Source organism: Tamandua tetradactyla, chromosome 10 (genome assembly GCF_023851605.1).
Source record: "Tamandua tetradactyla isolate mTamTet1 chromosome 10, mTamTet1.pri, whole genome shotgun sequence".
Taxonomy (NCBI): domain Eukaryota; kingdom Metazoa; phylum Chordata; class Mammalia; order Pilosa; family Myrmecophagidae; genus Tamandua; species Tamandua tetradactyla.
Window position 1 is genome coordinate 3,894,087 of NC_135336.1, and position 26,200 is coordinate 3,920,286.

General features: G+C 39.2%; 1 protein-coding gene and 1 pseudogene across 3 annotated transcripts in view; one reads left to right on the plus strand and one right to left on the minus strand.

Annotated features, from left to right (window-relative positions):
- The window catches only part of EHHADH (enoyl-CoA hydratase and 3-hydroxyacyl CoA dehydrogenase), an 87,595-nt gene that overhangs the window by 49,792 nt on the left and 11,603 nt on the right, over nucleotides 1–26,200 (minus strand). Inside the window, exon 2 of one of the 3 annotated variants that reach the window (XM_077117777.1) lies at nucleotides 18,206–18,305. The exons of 1 other annotated variant lie outside the window; for it this stretch is intronic. In XM_077117777.1, the coding sequence (XP_076973892.1) occupies nucleotides 18,206–18,266 (61 nt within the window). In that variant the 5' untranslated portion in view covers nucleotides 18,267–18,305. Of the gene's footprint in view, nucleotides 1–18,205; nucleotides 18,310–26,200 lie in introns of all 3 variants that reach the window. One more of the 3 variants, XM_077117775.1, reaches the window with a different exon arrangement.
- LOC143648806 (mitochondrial glutathione transporter SLC25A39 pseudogene) lies at nucleotides 18,574–21,065 on the plus strand (annotated as a pseudogene).

Below are 26,200 nucleotides of genomic sequence, written 5' to 3' on the forward strand. Positions count from 1 at the left end.
CTGAAAAATATATATATCATGCAAAGCAGTAATCAAAAGAGAGCTGGGGTACCTGTACTAATATCGGATAAAATAGACTTTAAGTCAAAAACTGCTATGAGGGACAAAAAGGGTCACTATATATTGATAAAAGGGTCAGTTCAACAGGAAGAAATAACAATTATAAATATATATGCACCTAACAGAGGAGTCCCAAAATACTTGAAGCAAATATTGACAGATTTAATGGGAAAAATAGATGATTCCTCATTAATACTAGGATATTTCAATATACCCCTCTCAATAATGGATAGAACATCTACTCAGAAGACTCATAAGCAAATAAAAGACTTGAATGATACTCTAACCTTGAATGATACCCTAAACCAGCTAGAGCTAACAGAAGTATATAGAACATTTCATCACTAGTGCACGTGGATCATTCTCCAGGAGAGACCATATCATATGGCAGGTCACAACACAAGTGTCAATAAATTCAAAAATATTAAAATCAAGCTTTAGCTAGATATTGCAACTTATCATGGTTTGCCAAATCCCAACCAAAACCATTCCTGCCAATCCTAAAGAATACCTAGGGCTTTATCTGAGATTCTACAAAGGTTCCATATACTATGATTACCTTCTGGAAACCTATAACCTCCAGATGGGTTTCTAGACCTGATAAGTCCTAAAACCCAGAGGGGCCAGCCTCTCCAGAATATCAGATAATTCCATCTACCTATCTCATGTTATCAACAGCCCTTTCCAACATGAAAAAGTTAAAATGGGCATGGCCCTAATATCCCTAAAGATTGGGAGAAAGATCAAAGGAGAAGGTGAGGTTTTAACAAAGAAGATCAGATTTAATAAATGTATATGGCTGCTGAATCATTATATTGGTATTTATTTTAGTCTCCAGTGCCTTGGAGCAGCTAAAAGGAAAAACCTACAATTGTGGAATTGTAACCTATATTAAACTCTGAAATCTGTTCTACAACTAATTGTTGCAGTTTGCTTTGAAATTTATTGCTTTTTTGTATATGTTACTTTTCACAATAAAAAAACACTCAAAAATATTAAAATTATAAAGTATCTCTTTGATCACAATGGAATGAAGCTAGAGCTCAATAATAAAGGGAGAAATAGAAAATTCACAAATATGTGGAAATCAAGCAATGTACCCTTAAACAACCTATGGGCCAAATACAAATCACAAGGAAAATTAGGAAACATCTTGAATCAAATGAAAATTCATACACAACATACCAAACCGTATGGGATGCAGCTAAGAGAGAAATTTATAGTTCCAAATGCTTACATTAAAATGAAGAAAGTTCTCCAAGAGATCTTTTCTCAAAATTAGAGGATCTAAAAAAAGAATAAACTAAACCCAAAGCAAGCAAAAGGAAGGAAATAACATAGATTAGAGGAGAGATAAATGAGATACAGAATAAAAAACAATAGAGAGAATCAACAAAATCAAAAGTTGATTCTTTAAAAGACCAATAAAATCAACAAAACTTTAGCTAAATTGACAAAGACAAAAAGAGAGAACACAAATGACTAAAATCAGAAATGAAAAGGGTACATTACTACTAACCCCATAGAAATAAAAAAGACTATAAGAGGATACTATGAACAACTACATGCTAGGAAACTGGATAACCTAGATGAAATGGACAAATTCCTAGAAACTACCTACACTGACTCAAGAAGAAATAGAAGATATCAACAAATCAATTACTAGTAAAGAGATTGAATCAGTAATCAAAAACCTGCCAACAAAGAAAACCCAGGACCAGATGGCTTCACAGGTGAATTTCACCAAACATTCCAAGAAGAATTAACACCAATCCTGCTCAAAGTCTTCCAAAAAATTGAAGAGAAGAGAACTCAGAAACAAGAAAACAAGAAAAGAAAACTCAGACAAATATACAAAAATCCTCACTAAAAATCAGGAGAAAAATCCAATAGCACATCAAAAGAATTATATGCCATGGTCAAATGGGATTCATCCCTGATATGCAAGGGTGGCTCAACATAACAAAATCAATTCATGTATACAGCATATTAACAGAACATAGGGGGGAAAAAACTACATGATCATCTCAGTTGATACAAAAAGGCATTTGACAAAACTCAGCACTCCTTCTTGATAAAACTTAGAAAACTAAGAATAGAAAGAAACTTTCTCAACATGATAAAGGACATCTATGAAAAACACAGCTAACATCATACTCAATGGTAAAAGACTAACAGTTTTCTCTCTAAGATCAGGAACAAGACAAGGACGCCCACTGTCACTATTGTTATTTAACATTGTACTGAAAGGTCTAGCTAGAGCAAAATAAAAGGCATGCAAATTGGAAAGGAAGAAGTAACACTTTCACTATTTGCAGATGACATAATCTTATGTACAGAAAACCCTGAAAGATCTGTAATGAAGCTACTGGAACTAATAAATGAATACAGCAAAGTGATAACAGTGCACATAGACAGTATAAGATAGCATGCAAAAATCAATAGTGTTTCTATATATGAGTAATGAACAATCTAAAGGAGAACACAAGGAAAAATTTTTGTTTACAGTAGCAAATAAAAGAATGAAATATCTAAGACTAAATCTAACCAAGGATGTAAAGCATTTGTACACAGAAAAACCAAATGTGGAACCACTCAGCCATTTCAGAGAAAGCCAGGATTGGACATGGAGTTATTCAGGAAGGACTTGTGGAAACTCCTTACGTCTGACGGGCATGATCCAAGGCTACTGCACAGAAAGCCAACAAGAGTGCTGTGGGACCTGTATAAACAGAGCCACTGCCAGTCTGGACTGGGGGGTTTAGAGAAGGGACACATTGGAGGAAAAATAACTTCAGAGGCAAAACCATGGAGGCTGAGGTCTGAAGTCAAGAAGCCTAGGGCCAGGAGAGAGCACCCACCCAGGTCTGTGAAGAGGGTGGGTTTGCCTGGAAGGCAGAGGATGGGCCTTCCAGCTGTTTGCACTGGCAGAGTCATGCTGCCTCAGGCCTTGGAGAGAGTGAAGCACATTCCTTGGGGGTTGGAGAGAGCCTGGCTGCCACCACATGGAGGGTTTGAGTGTGTGCCCTGGAGATGGCAGAGAGCCTGGGTGTGGCCCCAATACCTGGGGAGGGTGGCGCTGAGAAAAATGTTGTCTCCCCAATGTCTCCCAAGGTTGCATTCAGTGAGAGGCAGGCCTCTGTGTAGGCCCTAGGAAAGGGTGGGACTGCCACTTTCAAGAAGCCCTGAAGGTAAATGATTCTCAGACTTTGAAATCTAATGGACTTTGCCCTGCAGGTTTTCAAAACTGTATGGATCCGATGACCCCTGTGTTCTTTCCTACCTATGGAAATGCGTATATGTATCCTATGAATGTTCCTCCTTTGTATGTTGGTAGCAAATACTTTGTTTTGAGTTTTTATAGGTCCAGAGCCAGAGGAAAACCTTACCTTAGAACAGACCATGCCTGTACCTAACTTTGATAGGAGTTTGTACTGTTTCTAACTTTGTATTTCATGTGTATTGCTACTGAAATGGTTTAAGGATTTATGACATTGTTATGAAATTAATGTATTTTGTATATGGGGAAAACATGTCTTTTGTAGGGTCCAGAGGGTGGAATGTGCTGGTTTGAAAGGATGTATGGACCCTAGAAAAGCCATGTTTTAATCTAAATCCCATTTCATAAAGGCAGAATAATCCCTATCCAATACTGTATGTTTGAAACTGTAGTCAGATCATCTCCCTGGAGGTGTGATTTAATCAAGAGTGGTTGTTAAACTGGATTAGGTGGCAACGTGTCTCCACCCATTTGGGAAGGTCTTGATAAGTTGCTGGAGTCCTATAAAAGAGGAAACATTTTGGAGAATAAGAGATTCAGAGAGAGCAGAACAACATAGCCATAAGAAGCAGAGAGCCCATTAGCCAGCAACCTTTGGAGATGAAGAAGGAAAATGCCTCCCAGGGAGCTTCATGAAACTTGAAGTCAGGAGAGAAAGCTAGCAGATGATGCCATGCTTACCACGTGACCTTCCAGCCAAGACAGAAACTATGACTGTGTTTGCCATGTGCCTTCTCACTTGAGAGAGAAACCCTGAACTTCATCGGTCTTCTTGAACCAAGGTCTCTTTCTCTGGATGCCTTTGATTGAATATTTCTATAGACTTGTTTTAATCGGGATGTTTTCTCAGCCTTAGAGCTGTGGACTAGCAACTCATTAAATTCCCCTTTTTAAAAGCCAAAAAAAAAAAATCTTAAAATTTTTTATAAGATATTGTTAAAAGTAATTTAAAAAAAGAACTAAACAATTGGGGAGACAGTCTGTATTCAAGAATTGGAGGACTAAATATTATTAAGATGTCAATCCTACCCAAAGCAATTAACAGATTCAACACAACCCCAAACAAAATTTCAACAGCCTTCTTTGCAGAAGTAGAAAAGCCAATGATCAAATTTATACGGATGAGTAAGAAGCCCAGAATAGCCAAAGTCATGTTGAAAAGAACAAGACTGAAGTACTCAAACTGCCCAGTCCTAAAATTTATTACAAAACTACAGTGATCAAAACTGCATGGTACTGGCACGAGGACAGACATATAGATCATGAAATCGAAATGAGGGTTCAGAAATCAACCCTCACATATATGGTCAACTAAATTTGATAAAGGTGCCAAGTCCAGCCAATATGGAAAGAGTAATCTCTTCAACAAATGGTGCTGAGAAAACTGAAGGCCCATGTGCCAAAGAATGAAGGTAGATCCTACCTCATATCATACACAAAAATAAACTCAAAGTGGATAAAATACCTAAATATAAGAACCAGAACCATAAAACTCCTAGAAGAATACACAGGGAAGCATATTCAGGACCTTGTGTTAGGGAATAGTTCCCTAGTTTTTACATCCAAAGCACAAGCAACAACAACAAAAAATAGATAAATGGAATCTCATCAAAATTAAAAGTTTTACACCTTAAACAACTTAATCATGAATGTAAAAAGACAGGCCTCTGATTGCTGGCAAGGCCACATCAGAGTAACCTTGGAGGCACGGCCCTTCGGCCTCCTGTGTGATGAGGTCTGGCCTTGGCTGCGCCTTATCTAATCTGGCCTTACTGTGGGAAAGTTCTGCTTCTGCAGTTTCAAGCAGGCTAATTAATGTTCACTCTGTTCTCAAGAAAGTTCTGTGTCCCTATTCATTATGTCATGCACATTCTCATGTACTGCACTGCCTTATCTGATATTCTATTGTTAAACAGTATAAAATAAACTTGCACTGGCTTCTCAGGGTCAGCTGCCATCAGTTAGGCAACGAACCACCTAGCCCCCGCTTTCTCTTAAACTATGTGCTGTGTTTTTTCACAAATCTCCCACTGCCCCATCTGACCCTGTTTGAACCTTGCTCAAGCTGGACTCAGTGATTTTGCTTGATGTTTGCTGCAGGTCTTTTAAAAAAATAGATACCTTCTGTCTGATTAAGACATTTCATTTCTATACTTAGTTTATGAAGAAAATTGATCTTTAATGCATGTCATATGTTCTCAAATGCCTTTTCTGTATGATAATCACATAATTTTTCTCCTTTAATTTTTTTAATAGGATGAATTACATTGATGTTTTAAAGTTTAACCAATCTGGTCTTACTGGGATAAAAGTAATGCATTGTTTTTATTTTACTGTTAGATATGGTTTTTATAATGCAATTTTTAGGTTTTTATATCTAGGTTTAGGGGTGAAATTGGCCTGAATTTTCCTTTTTCATACCGTCCTTGACAGGTGTTGATATCAAAGTTATGCTAGCTTCACATAATGAGTTGGGAAGTATTCTCTAAAATGTTACGTGAGATTGAAATGAGGGGCGAGGTGCTAAGAAGGTGGTTTAGCGAGGTGTGGGATTAAGTTCATCCTCCAGAACAGCTACTAAATAACCAGGAACAGTAAAGAACAACTGCTTGGGCCACATCAAAGACTGGACACACAGCGTACCCCAGCCTGTACCAGCTGAACCGGCTGTGAGCCCCCCCAGAACCCTGAGTTCTCCAAGCCATGGTGGCTGCCCCCCCGCCCCACAGGCTGCTTCCCAGAGGGGAAAGGAAAGACTTTACCAGCAGCAGGGGCTGAGTGCAACTAAGCTTCAATTGTGGAATTAATTCAGAAATGCTGACTACTAAAAATAGGCCCCCAGGTCAGGTGAACCAGGTGAAAGCGGAGGTTGCTGATTTTTGCCCCAGCACCAAGGGGGCGGGGCTGATGGAAAAAGAAAAAAAAAAGAAACAGGTTTTTGTGGATGTGTTTCAACAAAGGCTTAACTGCCTTTGGATACAGCGGCAGGGCTTCTCAGGCTGCAACTGCTCCAGGCATAGACAGAAACAAGCTTGTGTGAGAGTGTGTCTGGAGCCTGTGTCTTCCCAGGGGAGGGGTGAGGCACAACTCAGGTGGAATCCCTCCCTCAAGGAATTCAGACCCCAGGGCTTGGAAATTGAAGCCATTACAACCAGCCTACAACCTCTCCTCTGTCTCCACCGCGCCCCAGAAGGGAGAGTCTGCCAAAGTTAAAGGTACCGCATCATCTTATGCTGGTGGGACCTGCAGGCAGACAAGTGCCACATACTGGGCAGGATAAGAAAAACAGAGCCCAGAGACTTCATAGGAAAGTCTTTCAACCTGCTGGGTCTCACCCTCAGGGAAAACCAATGCAGGTGAATCTTTCCTCCTGACAGGAGGCCAGTTTGGTCTGGGAAAATCTGGGTGAGGTCCATAATACCTAAGTAGACACTCCTAAGGGTTGGGGGGAAAGGAAACATACAAGTAGGGCAAGAAACAAGAAAACAAGAACTGAAAAATTCTGACGTGTTAAACAAAACCTAAGCTAGTGGTCCAGAATAAGCTGAACTGAATGTCAAAGAACAGACAGACAACAAATTCATGCAGCAAGAAAATCATAGGTAAAAGAAGTGAAAACAATCTCCAGAATAAACTAATTCAGGTAATTAAATGCCTAGACATCAGCAAAAAATAACAAATCACACCAGGAAAATTGAAGAAATGGCCCAGTCAAAGGAACAAACCAACAATTCAAATGAGATACAGGAGTTGAAACAATTAATTCAGGATGTTCGAACAGACATGGAAAACCTCATCAAAAATCAAATCAATGAATTGAGGGAGGATATAAAGGAGGCAAGGAATGAACAAAAAGAAGAAATTGAAAGTCTGAAAAAACAAATCACAGAACTTATGGGAATGAAAGGCACAGTAAAAGAAATAAAAAAAACAATGGAAGTATATGATGTTAGATTTCAAGAGGCAGAAGATAGGATTAGTGAACTGGACAACAGAACATCTGAAATGCGACAAGCAAAAGAAAATATAGGGAAAAGAATGGAAAAATATGAGCAGTGACTCAGGGAAATGAATGACAATATGAAGCGCACAAATATACGTGTTGTGGGTGTCCCAGAAGGAGAAGAGAAGGGAAAAGGAGGAGAAAAACTAATGGAAGAAATTATCACTGAAACATTCCCAACTCTTATGAAAGACTTAAAATTACAGATCCAAGAAGTGCAGCGTACCCCAAAGGGCATAGATCCAAATAGACGTACTCCAAGACACTTACTAATCAGAATGCCAGAGGTCAAAGAGAAAGAGAGAATCTTGAAAGCAGCAAGAGAAAAGGAATCCATTACATACAAGGGAAGCCCAATAAGACTATGCATAGATTTCTCAGCAGAAACCATAGAGGCGAGAAGACAGTGGGATGATATATTTAAATTACTAAAAGAGAAAAACTGCCAACCAAGAATTCTATATCCAGCAAAACAACCCTTCAAAAATGAAGGAGAAATTCAAACATTTTCAGACAAAAAATCACTGAGAGAATTTGTGGTAAGAGACTGGCTCTGCAAGAAATACTAAAGGGAGCACTAGAGGCAGATATGAAAAGACAGGAGAGAGAGGTGTGGAGATGAGTGTAGAAATGAAGACTATCAGTAAAGGTAAAAAGAAGAAACATTAGATATGACATATAAAATCCAAAAGGGAAAATGGTAGAAGAAAGTACTACCCATACAGTAATAACACTAAATGTTAATGGATTAAACTCCCCAATCAAAAGACACAGACTGGCAGAATGGATTAAAAAGCAGGACACATCTATATGCTGTCTACAGGAAACACATCCTAGACCCAAGGATAAACAGAGGTTGAAAGTGAAAGGTTGGGAAAAGATATTTCATGCAAATAACAATCTGAAAAGAGCAGGGTAGCTGTACTAATATCCAACAAATTACATTTCAAATGTAAAACAGTTAAAAGGGACAAAGAAGGAAACTATGTATTAATAAAAGGAACAATTCAACAAGAAGACATAACAATCATAAATATTTATGCACTGAGCCAGAATGCTCCAAAATACATGAGGCAAACACTGAAAAAAGAAATAGACACATCTACCATATTAGTTGTAGACTTCAATTCCCCAATACCCACATCAATTGACAGAGGATCAATAAAGAAACAGAGAATTTGAATAATACAATAAACGAGCTAGCCTTAACAGACATATATAGAACATTACACTCCACAACAGCAGTATACACCTTTTTCTCAAGTGCTCATGGATCATTCTCATGGATAGACCATATGCTGGGTCACAAAGCAAGTCTCAATAAATTTAAAAAGATTGAAATCATACAAAACACTTTCTCAGATCATAAATGACTGAAGTTGGAAATCAATAATAGGCAAAGTGCCAGAAAATTCACAAATATGTGGAGGCTCAACAACATACTCTTAAACAACCAGTGGGTCAAGGAAGAAATTACAAGAGAAATCAGTAAGTATCTCGAGGCAAATGAAAATGAAAACACAACATATCAAAACTTATGGGATGCAGCAAAGGCAGTGCTAAGAGGGAAATTTATTGCCCTAAATGCCTATATCACAAAAGAAGGGCAAAAATCGAGGAATTAACTGTCCACTTGGAAGAACTAGAGAAAGAACAGCACATTAACCCCAAAGCAAGCAAAATGAAAGAAATAATGAAGATTAGAGCAGAAATAAATGAAATTGAGAATATGAAAACAATTGAGAAAATCAACAAAACCAGAAGTTGATTCTCTGAGAAAATTAATAAGATTGATGGATCCTTAGCAAGACTGACAAAAAGAAGAAGAGAGAGGATGCAAATAAATAAGATCAGAAATGGAAGAGGAGACGTAACCACTGACCCCACAGAAATAAAGGACGTAATGACAGGCTACTATGAACAACTCTATGCTAATAAATACGACAATGTAGATGAAATGGACAACTTTTTAGAAAGGCATGAACAACCAACAATTGACTCAAGAAGAAAGAGATGACCTCACAAACCAATCACAAGTAAAGAAATTGAATCAGTCATTAAGAAGCTCCCCAAAAAGAAAAGTCCAGGACCAGATGGCTTCACATGTGAATTCTACCAAATATTCAAGAAAGAATGAGTAAATCCTGCTGAAACTCTTCAAAACAATTGAAGAGGAGGGAAAGCTACCTAAATAATTCTACAAAGCCAACATCACCCTCATACCAAAGCCAGACAAAAGTATTACAAAAACAGAAAACTACAGACCAATCTCTCTAATGAGTATAGTTGCAAAACTCCTCAACCAAATTTTAGCTAATTGAATACAGCAACACATTAAAAGAATTATACACCATGACCAGGTAGGACTCATCCCAGGTATGCATGGATGGTTCAACATAAGAAAATCAATTAATGTAATACATGATATCAACAAATCAAAGCAGCAAAAACACATGATCATCTCGATTGATGCAGAAAAGGCATTTGACAAAAATCAACATTCTTTCCTGTTGAAAATACTTCAAAGGATAGGAATAGAAGGGAATTTCCTTAAAATGATAAAGGGAATATATGAAAAACCCACAGCTAACATCAGCCTCAGTGGGGAAAAACTGAAAACTTTCCCCCTAAGATAAGGAACAAGATGAGGTTATCCACTATCACCACTGTTACTCAACATTGTGCTGGAAGTTTTAGCCAGAACAATCAGACAAGAAAAAGAAATACAAGGCATTGTATTGGAAAGGAAGAAGTAAAACTCTCCCTGTTTGCAGATAATATGATACCATATGTCGAAAATCCTGAAAAATCCACAGCAAAACTACAAGAGCTAATAAATGAGTACAGCAAAGTGGCAGGTTACAAGATCAACACTCAAAAATCTGTAGTGTTTTTATACATGAGTAAATTGCAACCAAAAGAATAAAATATTTAGGAATAAATATAAGCAAAGAGACAAAAGACCTATACAAAGAAAATTACAAGAAATTGTTAAAAGAAATCACAGAAGGCCTAAATAGATGGAAGGGCATACCACGTTCATGGACTGGAAGACTAACTATAGTTAAGATGTCAATTCTACCTAAATTGATATACAGATTCAATGTAATACCAATTAAAATCTTAACAACTTACTTTTCAGAAATAGAAAAACCAATAATCAAATTTATCTGGAAGGGCAGGGTGCCCCAAATAGCTAAAAGTATCCTGAGAAAAAAAAATGAAGTCACAGGTTTCACACTACCTGACTTGAAGGCATACTAAGGAGCTACAGTGGTCAAAACAGCATGATACTGACTTCCGGAGAAGATGGCGGCTTAGTAAGACGCGCAGGTCTTAGTTCCTCCTCCAGAAAAGCAACTAAAGAAACAGAAACAACACGAAACAGCTCCCGGAGTCACGACAGAGACCAAAAAGACAGCGTACCCCATTCTGGAACAGCTGAACGGGCAGGGAGAATCTGCTGCGGTGAGCTACCCGAGGGGCGCGCGTTTTCCCGGCCGGGGCGGCTGGCGACTGGGGTCCCCTCCATGCACGTGGCTCCCCGGCCTGACTGGGAACGTTGGATAGCGGGGCCCTCCTGTCACGCTTGGCGTTTCGGGCCAGCTGGGCAATTAGGACCGGCACTCTCCCAAGCCGCGGCGGCCAGCGACCCCCACCTCCATGCGCGGTTTCCCGGGCCGACTGCGGTGCAGACAGACGAGCACCACGAGCACCACCTACTGGGCAGGAAAAGAAAAACAGAGCCCAGAGATTTCACAGAAAAAGCTTTCAACCAGCTGGGTAACACACCCAGGGAAATCTGATCAAATGCCCAGACACCAGCAGAAAATAATGGATGACGCTCGGAAAATTGAAGATATGGCCCAGTCAAAGGAACAAACCAATAGTTCAAATGAGATACAGGAGCTGAGACAACTAATGCTGAATATACGAACAGAAATGGAAAAATTCTTCAAAAACCAAATCAATAAATTGAGGGAGGACATGAAGAAGACATGGGCTGAACAAAAAGAAGAAATAGAAAATCTGAAAAAACAAATCACAGAACTTATGGGAGTGAAGGACAAAGAAGAAAAAATGGAAAAAACAATGGATACCTACAATGGTAGATCTAAAGAGGCAGAAGCTACAATTAGTGAACTGGAGGATGGAACATCTGAATTCCAAAAAGAAACAGAAACTATAGGGAAAAGAATGGAAAAACTTGAGCAGGGGATCAGGGAACTGAATGACAATATGAAGCGCACAAATATACGTGTTGTGGGTGTCCCAGAAGGAGAAGAGAAGGGAAAAGGAGGAGAAAAACTAATGGAGGAAATTATCACTGAAAATTTCCCAACTCTTATGAAAGACCTAAATTTACAGATCCAAGAAGTGCAGCGCACCCCAAAGAGAATAGACCCAAATAGGCGTTCTCCAAGACACTTACTAGTTAGAATGTCAGAGGTCAAAGAGAAAGAGAGGATCTTGAAAGCAGCAAGAGAAAAACAATCTGTCACATACATGGGAAACCCAATAAGACTATGTGTAGATTTCTCAGCAGAAACCATGGAAGCTAGAAGACAGTGGGATGATATATTTAAATTACTAAAAGAGAAAAACTGCCAACCAAGACTCCTATATCCAGCAAAATTGTCCTTCAAAAATGAAGGAGAAATTAAAACATTTATAGACAAAAAGTCACTGAGAGAATTTGTGACCAAGAGACCAGCTCTGCAAGAAATACTAAAGGGAGCACTAGAGTCAGATACGAAAAGACAGAAGAGAGAGGTATGGAGAAGAGTGTAGAAAGAAGGAAAATCAGATATGATATATATAATACAAAAGCCAAAATGGTAGAGGAAAATATTATCCAAACAGTAATAATACTAAAAGTTAATGAACTGAATTTCCCAATCAAAAGACATAGAATGGCAGAATGGATTACGACCCAGCAATACCACTGCTAGGTATCTACTCAAGGTACTTAACGGCAAAGACACAGACGGACATTTGCACACCAGTGTTTATAGCAGCATTATCTACAATTGCAAAGAGATGGAAACAACCAAAATGTTCATCAACAGACGAGTGGCTAAACAAACTGTGGCGTATACCTACGATGGAATATTATGTAGCTTTAAGACAGACTAAACTTATGAAGCATGTAATAACATGGATGGACCTAGAGAACATTATGGTGAGTGAGTCTAGCCCAAAACTAAAGGACGAATACTGTAAGGTCCCACTGATGTGAACCGACATTTGAGAATCAGCTTGGAATATATCATTGGTAACAGAGACCAGCAGGAGTTAGAAACAGGGTAAGATAATGGGTAATTGGAGCTGAAGGGATACAGACTGTGCAACAGGACTAGATACAAAAACTCAAAAATGGACAGCACAATAATCCCTAAGTGTAATGTAACTAGGTTGGAACACTGAATGAAGCTGCACCTGAAATATGGTTTTTTGTTTGTTTGTTTGTGTGTTTGTATCTTTTGTTTTTGTTTTTTTCTTTTTCCTTTTTATATATATATATATATTAGTAGTATTATTATTTTAATTCTCTTCTCTATATTAACATTCTATATTTTTTTCTGCTGTTTTGCTAGTTCTTTTCCTAAATCGATGCAAATGTACTAAGAAATGATGATCATACATCTATGTGATGATACTAAGAATTACTGAGTGCATTTGTAGAATGGAATGATTTCTAAATGTTGTGTTAATTTCTTTTCTTTTTTTTGATTAATAAAAAAATTAAAACAAAAACAAACAAAAAAAAAAACAGCATGATACTGGTTTAAAGTAGATATACTGACCAATGGAATTGAATAGAGTGTTCAGATATAGACTCTCTCATCTATGGACAATTGATCTTTGATAAGGCAGTCAAGCCAACTCACCTGGGACAGAACAGTCTCTTCAATAAATGGTGCGTAGAGAACTGGATATCCACATGCAAAAGAATGAAAGAGGATCCATATCTCACACCCTATACAAAAATTAACTCAAAATGGATCAAAGACCTAAACATTAGATCTAAGACCATAAAACAGTTAGAAGAAAATGTAGGGAAATATCTTATAAATCTTATACTTGGAGGCGGTTTCCTAGACCTTACCCCCAAAGCAAGAGCACTGAATAAATAAATAAATAAATAAATAAATACATAAATAAATAAATAAATAAATGGAAACTCCTCAAAATTAAACACTTTTGGGCGGGCCATGGTGGCTCAGCAGGCAGGAATGCTTGCCTGCGATGCCAGAGGACCTGGTTTCGATTCCCGGTGCCTGTCCATGTAAAAAAATAAATAAATAAACACTTTTGCACATCAAAGAACTTCATCAAGAAAGTAAAAAGACAGCCTACACAATGGGAGAAAATATTTGGAAATGAAATATCAGATAAAGGTCTAGTATCCAGAATATATAAAGACATTGTTCAACTCAACAACAAAAAGATCGCCAACCCAATTACAAAATGGGCAAAAGACTTGAACAGACACTTCTCAGAAGAGGAAATACAAATGGCCAAAAGGCACTTGAAGAGATGCTGAACTTCCCTGGCTATTAGGGAAATGCAAATCAAAACCACAATGAGCTATCATATCACACCCACCAGAACGACCATTATCAATAAAACAGAAAACAACAAGTGCTGGAGAGGATGTGGAGAAAGAGGCAAACTTATCCACTGTTGGTGGGAATGTCAAATGGTACAACCGCTGTAGAAGGCAGTTTGGCAGTTCCTCAGGAAGCTAAGTATAGAACTGCCATATGACCTGGCAATACCATTGGCAGGTATCTACTCAGAGGACATGAGGGTAAGGACACAAATAGACATTTATTTGCACACCAATGTTTATAGCAACATTATTTACAATTGCGAAGAGATGGAAACAGCCAAAATGTTCATCAACAGAGGAGTGGCTAAACAAACTGTGGTACAGACATATGATGGAATACTATGCAGCTGTAAAACAGAATAAAGTTATGAAGTATGTAGCAACATGGATGGACCTTAAGGACATTATGCTGAGTGAGATTAGTCAGAAACAAAAGGACAAATACTGTATGGTCTCACTGATATGAATTGACATTAGTGAATAAGCTTGGAGAATTTCATTGGTAACAGAGACCATCAGGAGATAGAAATAGGGTAAGATATTGGATAATTGGAGCTGAAGGGATACAGTCTGTACAACAGGACTGATTGTAAAAACTCAGAAATGGAGAGCATAATACTACCTAACTGTAATACAATTATGTTAAAACACTGAATCAAGCTGAATGTGAGAATGATAGAGGGAGGAAGGCTGGGGCACAAATGAAATCAGAAAGAAAGATAGACAATAAAGACTGAGATGGTATAGTCTAGGATTGCCTAGAGTGTATAATGATAGTGACTAAATGTACAAATTAAAAAAATGTTTTTGCATGAAGAAGAACAAAAGAATGTCATTACTGCAGGGTGTTGAATATAGATGGTAATTCATATTTTAAAATTCTACCTTATGTGTGAGAATAAAGCAAAAAATGTTTATTTGGTACAAAATTTATATTTTGACTAGTGCAATTCCTAATATAAATGTAGACAGCTTAATTGAACACCATAAGTACATGGAATCTTGAGTAGGGCATGAGATTTTGCTGGTTTGTCCAGAGTGATGCCCCGATAAATCTCAGAATCATTTGAACAGTGAATAAAAAAGTATTTGCAAAGTCCCCTTTGGAGAATGGTGAGAAAGCGGGAAAATTCAACTTCCCCAAGTTGAATTACTGATGTTCTCACAAGCAGTGTGGACAACCAAAGCTATAGGCTGAGCCCCCAATCTTGAGGTTTGTTCAAATGAAACTTAACCCCACAAAGGATAGGTCAAGCCTACTTAAAATTAGGCTTAAGAGTTACCCCCAAGAGAACCACTTTTGTTTTTCAGATGTGGCCTCTCTCTCTCCAGCCAACACAACAAGCAAACTCACTGCCCTCCCCCTCTCTATGTGGGACATGACTACCAGGGGTGTGGACCTTCCTGGCAAAGTGAGACAGAAATCCTAGAATGAGCTGAGTCTCAGTATCAAGGGATTGAGAAAACCCCTAGAATGAGCTGAGACTCAGCATCAAGAGATTGAGAAAATCTTCTCGACCAAAAGGGGGAAGAGCGAATTGAGACAAAATAAAGTGTCAATGGCTGAGAGATTCCAAACAGAGTCGAGAGGTTATCCTGGAGGTTATTCTTATGTATTAAATAGATACCACCTTGTTAGTCAAGATGTAATGAAGAGGCTGGAGAGAACTGTCTGAAAATTTAGAGCTGTGTTCCAGTAGCCATGTTTCTTGAAGATGATTGTATAATGATAAAGCTTTCACAATGTGACTGTGTGATTGTGAAAACCATGTGTCTGATGCTCCTTTTATCTACCTTACCAACAGACGAGTAAAACATATGGAATAAAAATAAATAATAGGAGGAACAAATGTTAAAATACATTTAGATGGAAATGCTAGTGATCAATGAAAGGGAGTGGTAAGGGGTATGGTGTGTGTGAATTTTTTTCAGTTGTCTTTTTATTTCTTTTTCTGAATTGATGCAAATGTTCTAAGAAATGATCATGATGATGAATATACAACTATGTGATGATATTGTGAAACACATTATATATGTAGAACGGAATGATCAAAAGTTAAGAATATGTTTGTTGTTATATTTTTTAAAAAATTAATATAAAATGATCAAAATGATATTTTCTTGGCTTTTCAGTAGAACTTGTGAGATTTTTTTTTAATTACCAAGTTAATGTCTTTAATGGTTATAGGACTATTAGGGTTTTCTCTTTTTTCTTTATTCAATTTTGTTAAGTTACATTTTTCTTGGAATTTATCCATTTCATCTAAATTTTAAAATTTATTGCTATGAAGTTGTTCATAATATCCTCATTATCTTTTTTAATGGCTATAACATCTGGAGTGATGTCCTTTTTTCATTTCTTATATGTGTTATTTGTACCTTCTCTTTTATTCTCGATCATTCTCCCCAGAGGTTTGTCAATTTTTTGTCTTTTCAAAGAACTAACTTTTAACTTTGATATTTCTCTTAAATCACATTTGTTCTCTACTTTACTAATTTCTTCTCTGTATTATTTCCTTTCTTTGAATTTATGTGGGTCTATTTTACTGTTTTGCTTTTGTTTTTATTTCCTTGATATAGATTCTTAGCTCATTATGTTCCAACCTTTTTTCCTTTTCTAATATATATTTTAAAGACTGTAAATTTTCTCCAAATTTTGCTTTAGCTGCATTCCTCAGTTGTACATGTTGCTTTTTCATCATTTGGCTTCAAAATATTTTCTATATTCCATTATGGGTTCTGTTTTGACTCTAAGGTTATTAGAAATGAATTTGATTTCCAAGGACATGAGAATTTCTAGTTATATAATTTTTATTGATTTCTAAGATTAGTGGTATCAGTGAACATATCCTAAATGAAATTTATTGAGACTTGGTCTCATGTTCCAGGATCAGGTCAATTTTTGTGAATGTTCCAGATGTATCTAAAAAGAATGTATATTGAATATAAATAATTCTGGAAGAATCACTTTTCTTCCCCCAAGCCTCAGTTACATTCTCTCTCTACCTCCTTTCTTACAACCAGGTATATAAAGTTCTCTATAATTCTAATCTTTCTCTTCATACCTGGAAGTCATCATATTATGCTCTCAACCTCAACTTTTCAGTGAGTAAACCATTCACTAGTTGGCTAATGTTGGGTACATTATTTTAATCTCTTTTAGGCTCAGCTCTCTCATCTTTAAAATGGGGATAACAGTCTTTTGAAGGATTTACTGAAGATGAATATGGAATGTGGAAAAATACTAGTATTTTCATTATTATTAACAAAGAACCTATTCAGTAACAGTGCCTAGAAGGCGGGATAAATGGTGATTATAATAATGATTAACATTTTTATATTTATTTAACATCATAATTCCAACATCTGTTTGTTCTCATACTGCCATTAATTTAATGTATATTAAATTCCTCTAGCTATAGTAAGATTAAAAGGCCCTCATATCCATGCAATTTTGTGTAATATTTTCATTCTGCAAGAGATGAAAAGACGTCACAAATTCCATTGAATAGATCATAATTTCAGATATTTTTGCCATATTTTGTCAATAATTTTGCATCTTTATGCAATAACCCAAAAAGAAGTGCCATGGTCACTGATGGGTGAATATTGGAAGAGAAATGAACACCATTTTAAGATTCTGTGTGAATTAAAAAAATAACATTTATTGAATATCTTCTATGTACAAGGAGTGCAGCAAGGGCTTTCAGATTGTGTTATCTCATTTGACCTCACAAAACAATAGATATTATTGTTCCTACTTTTTAGATAGAGAAATTGAAGTTCAAGAGATTAAAGGGGTTTGCTCAAGCTCAGATAGAGTTGGTATATATATATATATATATATATATATATATATATATGGTATATCTTGTATACCAGCAGGTATACATGAGCCAATATAATAGCTATCAGGCCTGATATCAGATAGAGCTGGTATATATATATATATATATATACGGTATATCATGTATACCAGTAGGTATACTTGAGCCGATAAAATAGCTGTCAGGCCTGGGAGGAAATGTTCTCCAAGGGCCCAACCTGATATTAAAGACAATAAGGTCAGAGTCTTCACTGTGTGTTTCCTGTGACTTCTGTCTCTTTCTACACAATGGGTTTCATTCCCACTTAAGTCTCCCATGCTTATTACTCAGGTATCACTCGCAGAATTAGCTAATTCAGTATCAATCTCGGTCTGTGGTAGGATTCCAGAGATAGTGGGAAACAGTTAGACACTGGTTACCTGCAGAGAATTTGCCATCTGCTCCACATATCACAATGGCTTTTACCGTATGGTCTCTCATAGCTTTCTGCAGTCCCTCTTTTAGTCCATGGAGTACAGCCTGACTAAAAGGCAAAAAGAAATAACATGAAGCAACTAAGTCAAATTTAACTTCTACTATTTCAGAATTTTCCCCTTTCCTAACAATGGAAAATTAAATGTACATACAGTAATGAATCATAAGCCCTGATACTTATCATTAAGTTAAAAAAAATTGTTCAACCAATAATATATATGAATTAGCACTGAGTTCTATCCTAAACTCTGCTTTAACTTTGCCCTCTTAAAATCAGTACTAATCCATGTTCAAATATTATTACTTACGTACTATGTCCAGTACAAGGAGCTTACGACATCTTAGGGAGAGAAAAATGCACCAAATTCATTGTGTAAGGCACAGCAGGTTGAATGGTGTCATATAGGTACACATGTGGAAGCTCAGAGGGTTAGAAAATACTTTCAATTTGTTACAGTGGCAAAATATAAGAAAATTGAAGGAGAAACAGTCTAGGAAATATGGCAGGGACTGCTAATTATTCCAAATATAAATACTCTCTTCTTAAAAGTAATGGCACCAGGGTGCATGGGTGGTTAAGTGGTAGAATTCTCGCCTGCCATGCGGGAGACCTGGGATTGATTCCTGACCCATGCACTTCCCCCAAAAAACAAACAAACAAGCAAAAGAAACAAAAATTCAACAAATGGTGCAGCAATAAAGGGATACTCACATGGTAAAGGAAAGAAACATGACCTCCAGCCATTCAGCCAAAATAAAAAAAAGTAATGACAACTGATTTTTAGCTGCATATAGCCACGATAAAGACTGCATACATTTCCAGGCTTGCTTTGCAGTAAACTATGCCAAAGGAATTAAGTTCATGCCAACAGGATGTAAATAAGTTCTGTATATATAACTTTTGGGAAGAGTGAGTCCTCCAACGATTGGATATACTTTTGTTTTTCTTTGCAACCTCCTCCTGGCAGAAATGCAAGATGTGATGACTACATTGGAGCAGCCATCTTGGAGCAAGAGGTGGAAACCATGCATTGAGGATGGCAGAGCAAAAGATTGATGGAATTAGGGCCCCTCATGATTGTGGAGCAAATATACTATTCCAGGACACTTCTCTGAGAGAAATAAACTTTCTCTTGTTCAATTCATTGTTATTTTGAATTTTCTGACACTGGTAGCTAATCCTAATTCCAATTTATTTAGTAGGTAAAGGCAAGGCCTGAGAAAGAGCATGTGGCAGATTTTGCCAAGTTGTCAGTAAGAAGGTCATTCACAGAAAAGAAAGCTAAAGCCAAGACCGAATGAGCCTGCCAAAGGAAAAGAAAAGAGAGATGAGATAAGCCCTCATTTCACAAGTGAAAGAGATTCAGCAGAGAGATTAATCATTCAGGGGCACCCAAAGTCACAAGGACCAAAGGAAGAGAATTTGCCAAGAAGCAGATCAATCAGTGTCAAGGGATGGTGAAGGATGTAGACCTAGGTTTAAGCCGAGAAACTGAGGGAAACAACGATAGAACCATCGATTCCAATCAGTTTTGTCTTGATTTCTGAATATTCTGGGTAAATCCCTGTTGTTTGGTATACAAGAGCAGAATAGATCTTAAATGAAAGAAAGAAACAAACAAAAAAACAGCAGCAAACTTCTGTGAAAGGCATGGTATTAAGACTCCAAATGTGAGTTCGCAGCTTAGGCTGGCGCCGCCCGCACGGAGACCGCATAGGCTGCGGAGCCACCATGGGCTGGCCGGGACCGGGTGCAGCGCCGCGCGTTAGCCAGAATTGAAACAAGATGAATGGCCAGGACCAAGGGGACTTAGCTTCCTCCAACAAATGGTGACCCCAGACGCTGAAGCTGTGGGCATCTCGCCCTTCAGGACACTTCTGGACGTGGTGATGGTGCGCTTGCAGTCTCAGTACGCCTCAGCTGCCTCCCTCCAGGATCTGGAGCCTGTCCCCCACCAAGTGGAAGCGCCTCCTGTACTGCACTGGTGACTAGGGACCGGTGCCTGCGCCCACGCGGTGCCTGCTGTGCCTCCTGGTTTCAGGGCCCCACCCGCTTTACTGGTGCTATGGCTGCCTCTGTGAATATTGTGAAACACGAGGGCACCTGGACCCTCCCGAGCGGCCGCCCAGCCACCCCAGCGATGACCGTGCCATCCATTGCCATCTACTTCACCGCATACGATCGACTTAAGGCTTCCTGTGTGGCCAAGCACTGAACTCGGATATCTACGCCCCATGGACTCCAGCGCACTTGGGCCGCCTGGACTCCCTGACTGTCATCAGCTCCCTAGAGCCCATGCAGATGAAGCTTCAGGGTCAGCATTGTATCACATCGTGAGTTGGGCAGCAGTGCCTGGGCTGTGGTGGCTCGGGGCGACTTGTGCTCTCTGTGGCTGGACTGGGGCCCCCCTGCCACGTGGGATGTGCCCTTTGCAGCCCTGTACTGGTTTCAGCTATGAGCTGGTGAAGCACTGGCTGAGGAGGCTCAGGCCAAAGGACCAGACATCTGTGGGCATTTGCTATTTGGCTGGTGGCATCTTGAGGATGGTTGCAGCCATCCTGACTCTGCCCTTCCAGATAGTGAAGACACAATGCCTGGTGGCACTGGGAGCCATGGAAGCCAGCTGAGTGATGCGCCCATGTGCTGACTCCACCTGGCTACTGCTGCAGAGGACTGGCCCCCCGCCCCACTCCCCCACCCCCCATCATCAAGGCCGCTCCTCCTGTGCTGTTATGATCAGCACTTAGGAGTTTGGCAAAAGCTTCTTCCAAAGGCTCAACCAGGTGGGGTCTCTGAGCCCTTGAAGGGGCCAAGGAATAAAGACCCCATCCCTGCAAGGGATGGGGTGAGGGGGACTGGGGGAGACTGAGCCAAGTGTCTTTTCATCAGCACTGAGTGGAGGGGTCTTGTTTCCCTCCCCCTCCAACCTGAGCCTCCTGGGTAGGAGCTGCTGTTGGAGCAGGACCTCTGGTCCTCCTCAGATGCTGCCTCCTGCTGCTCATCCTCAGATGCTTCCTCCTGCTGCTCATCAACCCCAGGCATGTCACTTTCCCATCCCTGAGTTCAAGACCAAATTTGCTAAACACCGTACCCTGCCTTTGTTTACCTCTGTGTTTGCTGTAGCTGGGCCTGCCCCCAGGAACCAAAAATCCTGAGCTTGTTTCTGTCACCACCCACACTACCTCTGTAATTCCTTAGGTCTAAGGATGATGAACTTAAAAAAAAATAAACCTTAGGCAATAAAGGAGATACAGGTATATCTCATTTTAATGCACTTCACCTTTGCAGATGTTCTCTTTTGCCAAAACCTAGTCCACAGCAAAGCCCTAACTGCCTTCAATTCTATGGGGGCTGAGAGAGGTGCATTTTACAAATGCAAGGTTTATGGCAACCCTGCATCAAGCAAATCTATCAGTACTATTTTTCCAACAGGATGTGCTGACTTCATGTCTCTGTGTCACATTTTGATAATTCTTGGAATATTTCAAACATTTTCATCATTATTTTATCTGTTATGGTGAACTATAATCAATGATCTTTGATATTAGTATTGTAATTGTTTTGGGGGTGCCAAGACAGTGAACTTAATCCACAAAATGCAGGTGTTCTGATTGCTCCACTAATTGGCCACTCCCCAATTTCTCTCTTTCTCTCTCCTCAGGCCTCCTATGCTATGGGACATAACAGTATTGAAATTGGGTCAATTAATAACCCTACAATTGCCTCTAAGAATTCAAGTGAAAGGAAAAGTGTTTTATCTTTCACTTTAAATCAAAGGTTAGAAATTAAGGAAGGCATGTTGGAAGCCAAGATAGGTCAAAAGCTGGGCCTTTCCTGCTAAACAGTCAGACAAGCTGTGAATGCAAAGGAAAAATTCTTGAAGGAAATGAAGAGTGCTACTTCAGTGAACACATGAATGATAAGAAAAACAAACTGTCTTCTTGATAATATGGAGAAAGCTTTAGTGGTCTGGATACATGATCAAATCAGCCATAACATTCTCTTTTGCCAAAACCTAGTCCAGAACAAGGCCCTAACTGCCTTTAATTCTGTGGGGGCTGAGAGAGGTGAGGAAGCTGCAGAAGAAAAGTTCAAAGCTAGCAGAAGTTGGTTCATAAGGTTTAAGGAAAAAAGTCAGCTGCACAACATAAAAGTGAAAGGTGAAGCAGCAAATGCTGGTGTAGAAGCTGCAGGAAGTTATCCAGAAGATCTAGCTAAGATCATTGATGAAGGTGGTTACACTAAAAAAAACAGATTTTCAGTGAAGACAAAACAGCCTTCTATTGGAAGATGCCATATAGGACTTTCATAGCTAGAGAGAAGTCAATGCTTGGCTTCAAAGCTTCAAAGGACAGGCTGATTCTCTTGCTAGGGGCTAATACAACTGGGGATTTTAAGTTGAAACCAAGGCTCATTTACCATTCTGAAAATCCGAGGGCTCTTAAGAATTATGCTAAATCTCATCTGCTTGTCCTCTCTAAATGGGACAACAAAGTCTGGACGACAGCACATCTGTTTACAACATGGTTTAGAGAATATTTTAAGCCCACCGTTGAGACCTGCTGATCAAAAAACAGGACTCCTTTCAAAATATTACTGCTCATTGACAATGCGCCTGGTTACCCAAGACCTCTGATGGAGACGTACGAGATTAATGTTTCCCTGCCTGCCAACACAACATTCGTTTTGCATCCCATGGATCAAGGAGTCATTTTGACTTCCAAGTATTTCTACTTAAGAACTACATCTTGTAAGGCAACAGCTGCCATAGATAGTGAATCCTCTGATAGCTCTGGGAAAAGTAAATTGAAAGCCTTTCTTGAAAGTATTCACTGTTCTAAATGCCACTAAGAACATTAGTGATTCATGGGAGGAGGTCAAAATACCAGCATTCACAGGAGTCAGGAAGAAGCTGATTCCAATCCTCATGGAGGGCTTTGAGGGATTCAAGACTTTGGTGGAGGAAGTAACTGCAGATGTGGCAGAAACAGGAAGAGAAACAATTAGAAGTGGAGCCTGAAGATGCGACTGAACTGCTGTGATCTCATGATAATACTGTAATGGAAGAGGAGGTGTTTCTTATGGATGAGTAAAGAAAGCGGTTTCTTGAGGTGGAATTTATTCCTTGTGAAAAATACTTTGAATATTTTTGAAATGACAACAAAGGATTTAAAATATTACATAAGTTTAGTTGATAAAGCAGCAGCAGAGTTTGAGAGGATTGACTCCAATTTTAAAAGAAGTTCTGTGGGTAAATTGCTATCAAATGGCATTGTATGCTAGAGATATCTTTCATGAGTCAACCAATGCCACAAACTTCATTGTTGTCTTATTTTAACAGATTGCCACAGCCGCCTCGACCTTCAGCTCCAACACCTGTAGAAGTCAGCAGCCATCAGATGGAGGCAAGACCCCTCCACCAGCAAAAAGATCACAACTCATTGAAAGTGCAGCTGATGGCTAGCATTTTTTAGCAATTGGGTGTTTTTTTTTCAATCAAGTGTTTTTTTAATGGAGGTATATACACTTTTTTTTGACATATGCTGTTGCACAATATACTATAGTATAGTATAAACATAACTTTTATGTACACTGGGAAACCAAAAAAGTTGTGTAACTCGTTTTATTGCGATATTCACTTTATTGTGGTGGTCAGGAATGGAATCTATAATACCTCCAAGGTATAGATTCCCTTTTACCTAATTCTCTTTCACCTAATTCCCTTTCACTTCGCCTTGAATGGTTAATGAGAAGCCAAGTCAGCTAATGAAAAACAGATTCTGAACCATTACATAATACTGAGAAGTAAATACCTTCCAAAAGGCCTGTATTTCCTTCTGGGTAAATAATAGCGGCAAAATTAGCTAAAATTAGCTTAAGCCAAAAGAGGCTGTTCTTTTCCATTTTACTCTACCCCTTATTTTCTTGTAAATTTTGCAAATACCAAAAGTGGGAAAAAGGAAAAATGATAATGACTGTAACAGATACAGCTTTACTAGATTCCAGCCAGTTAAAAGGGACCATGGCTTAATCCCTTAAACCACAGGGATTAAGAAATGATATTCTCCCCCCCATACAGTTATGTATAGAGAAATGGAGTCTGGAGCACAGATAACATTTCTACTCATTTGTTGACAAGTAGATAAAAGGAGCAACAGACACAAGGTTTTCACAATCACACAGTCACATTGTGAAAGCTGTATCATTATACAATCATCTTCAAGAAACCTGGCTACTGGAACACAGCTCTGCATTTTCAGACAATTCCCTCCAGCCTCTCTGTTATGCCTTAACTAAAAAGGTGTATCTACTTAATGCATAAGAATAACCTCCAGGAAAACCTCTTTTGACTCTGTCTGGAATCTCTCAGCCATTGACACTTTATTTCTCTCTTCCCCCTTTTGGTCAAGAAGGTTTTCTCAATCCTTTGTTGTTGAGTCCCAGCTCATCCTAGGATTTCTGTCCCATGTTGCCAGGAAGGTCCACACCCCTGGGAGTCATGTCCACGTAGACAGGGGGAGGGCAGTGAGTTTACCTGTCATGTTGGCTGAGCGAGAGAGGCCAAATCTGTGCAACAAAAGAGGTTCTCTTTTTATCTGAGCAACAAAAGAGGTTCTCTTTTGGGGGGGGTGACTCTTAGGCCTAATTTTAAGTAGGCTTAGCCTATCTCAAGGAGAGAAAATCTTGATGAAGCTGGAATGGACTTTGAGCAGAAGCACCTGCTGGTAGGGGTGTGCAACAGGCCTTCGGACTAATAGGAGTAATATTACCTAACATCTATTATGCCAGTGCGGCGTGGGGCTTGCCTAGCCCGACCGCACTGGGGTCTCGTCCTCGGATGTGGTTCGGCCGGAGAGCGGCATCAGCCAAGACCACGGGGCTCGAAGGTCTGGAGGGTGCGCGAGCACAATAAACCGAGACTAAAGAATAATAGCAGTAGTTTATTGCATAGGGGCTCGCGGGACCTAGCTGGCTGGCAAGGCTTACAGGCTAGGACCCCGACAAGAGGAAACACAAAGAATATATAGGGTTGGTGAGGGGGAGTTAATTAGAGGTGAAGAAACTTTGATGGGCAGCTGGTATGGTGTCGTGTAGGATGTGGATTGGCTAGGAGGTGTGTTGAATATTATAATGGGTGGTGAGGTGAGGAGTGTACATGGTCTAATGAAGAAGAGGTGAAAAGGTGGTGCGATATATGCTCAGGAGTTGCTAGGCAGGGGGTTAGAATAGCAAGGCTTGCAAGAACGAGAGATGTCTGGATATGTTAGGGCATGTTAAGGCAGATAAGAGGCAACAGTTACAAATATATGCAGCATGCCAGTTTATAATTTCCAACTCATTTAAACCCCACATGAGGCAGATATTGTTATCCCTATTTCATTGTGTGGAGACTGAAGCTAAAAGAAGTTAAATTACTTGTGATGACACAGAAGGTAAGTGCAGGGTCTCCCCAAAGAAGCTGATTGCATGACCTAGAGGCAACACAGGACTGTAACTATAATCATGGAAAGTTCAGCAGGAAAGAAACAGAAACACAGACTCAGATGGGAACATGAAAAAAAATTTTTCCTCCAACATTCCTGAGGCATGCCACTTCTTCCACCTGTCCAGGCTTCTCATGGACGATCCAAGTGACGGGAAACTCCTCAAGGCAATCTAGTCCATTTCTGAACAGCTCTTTGTATTCATGCATGCATTCATTCAATAAATGTTGAAAAAATGCATGCCATGTGCCAGGCACATTGTGTCCTGATACTAAGCTAAAGTTTGTTTCCCTCCAGATTCCTTTGGGTCTTACAGAAGTCTAATCCCTCAGATACAAGACAGCCCTTCTAACAGATGAAGATACTTAACCAGTGTTTCCATTTTTTTCCCCTCTGAGGATGCAGCTCTAAGTCCCCTTAGGGCCCTGGCTGTCTCTCTTCAATCACAGCATTCC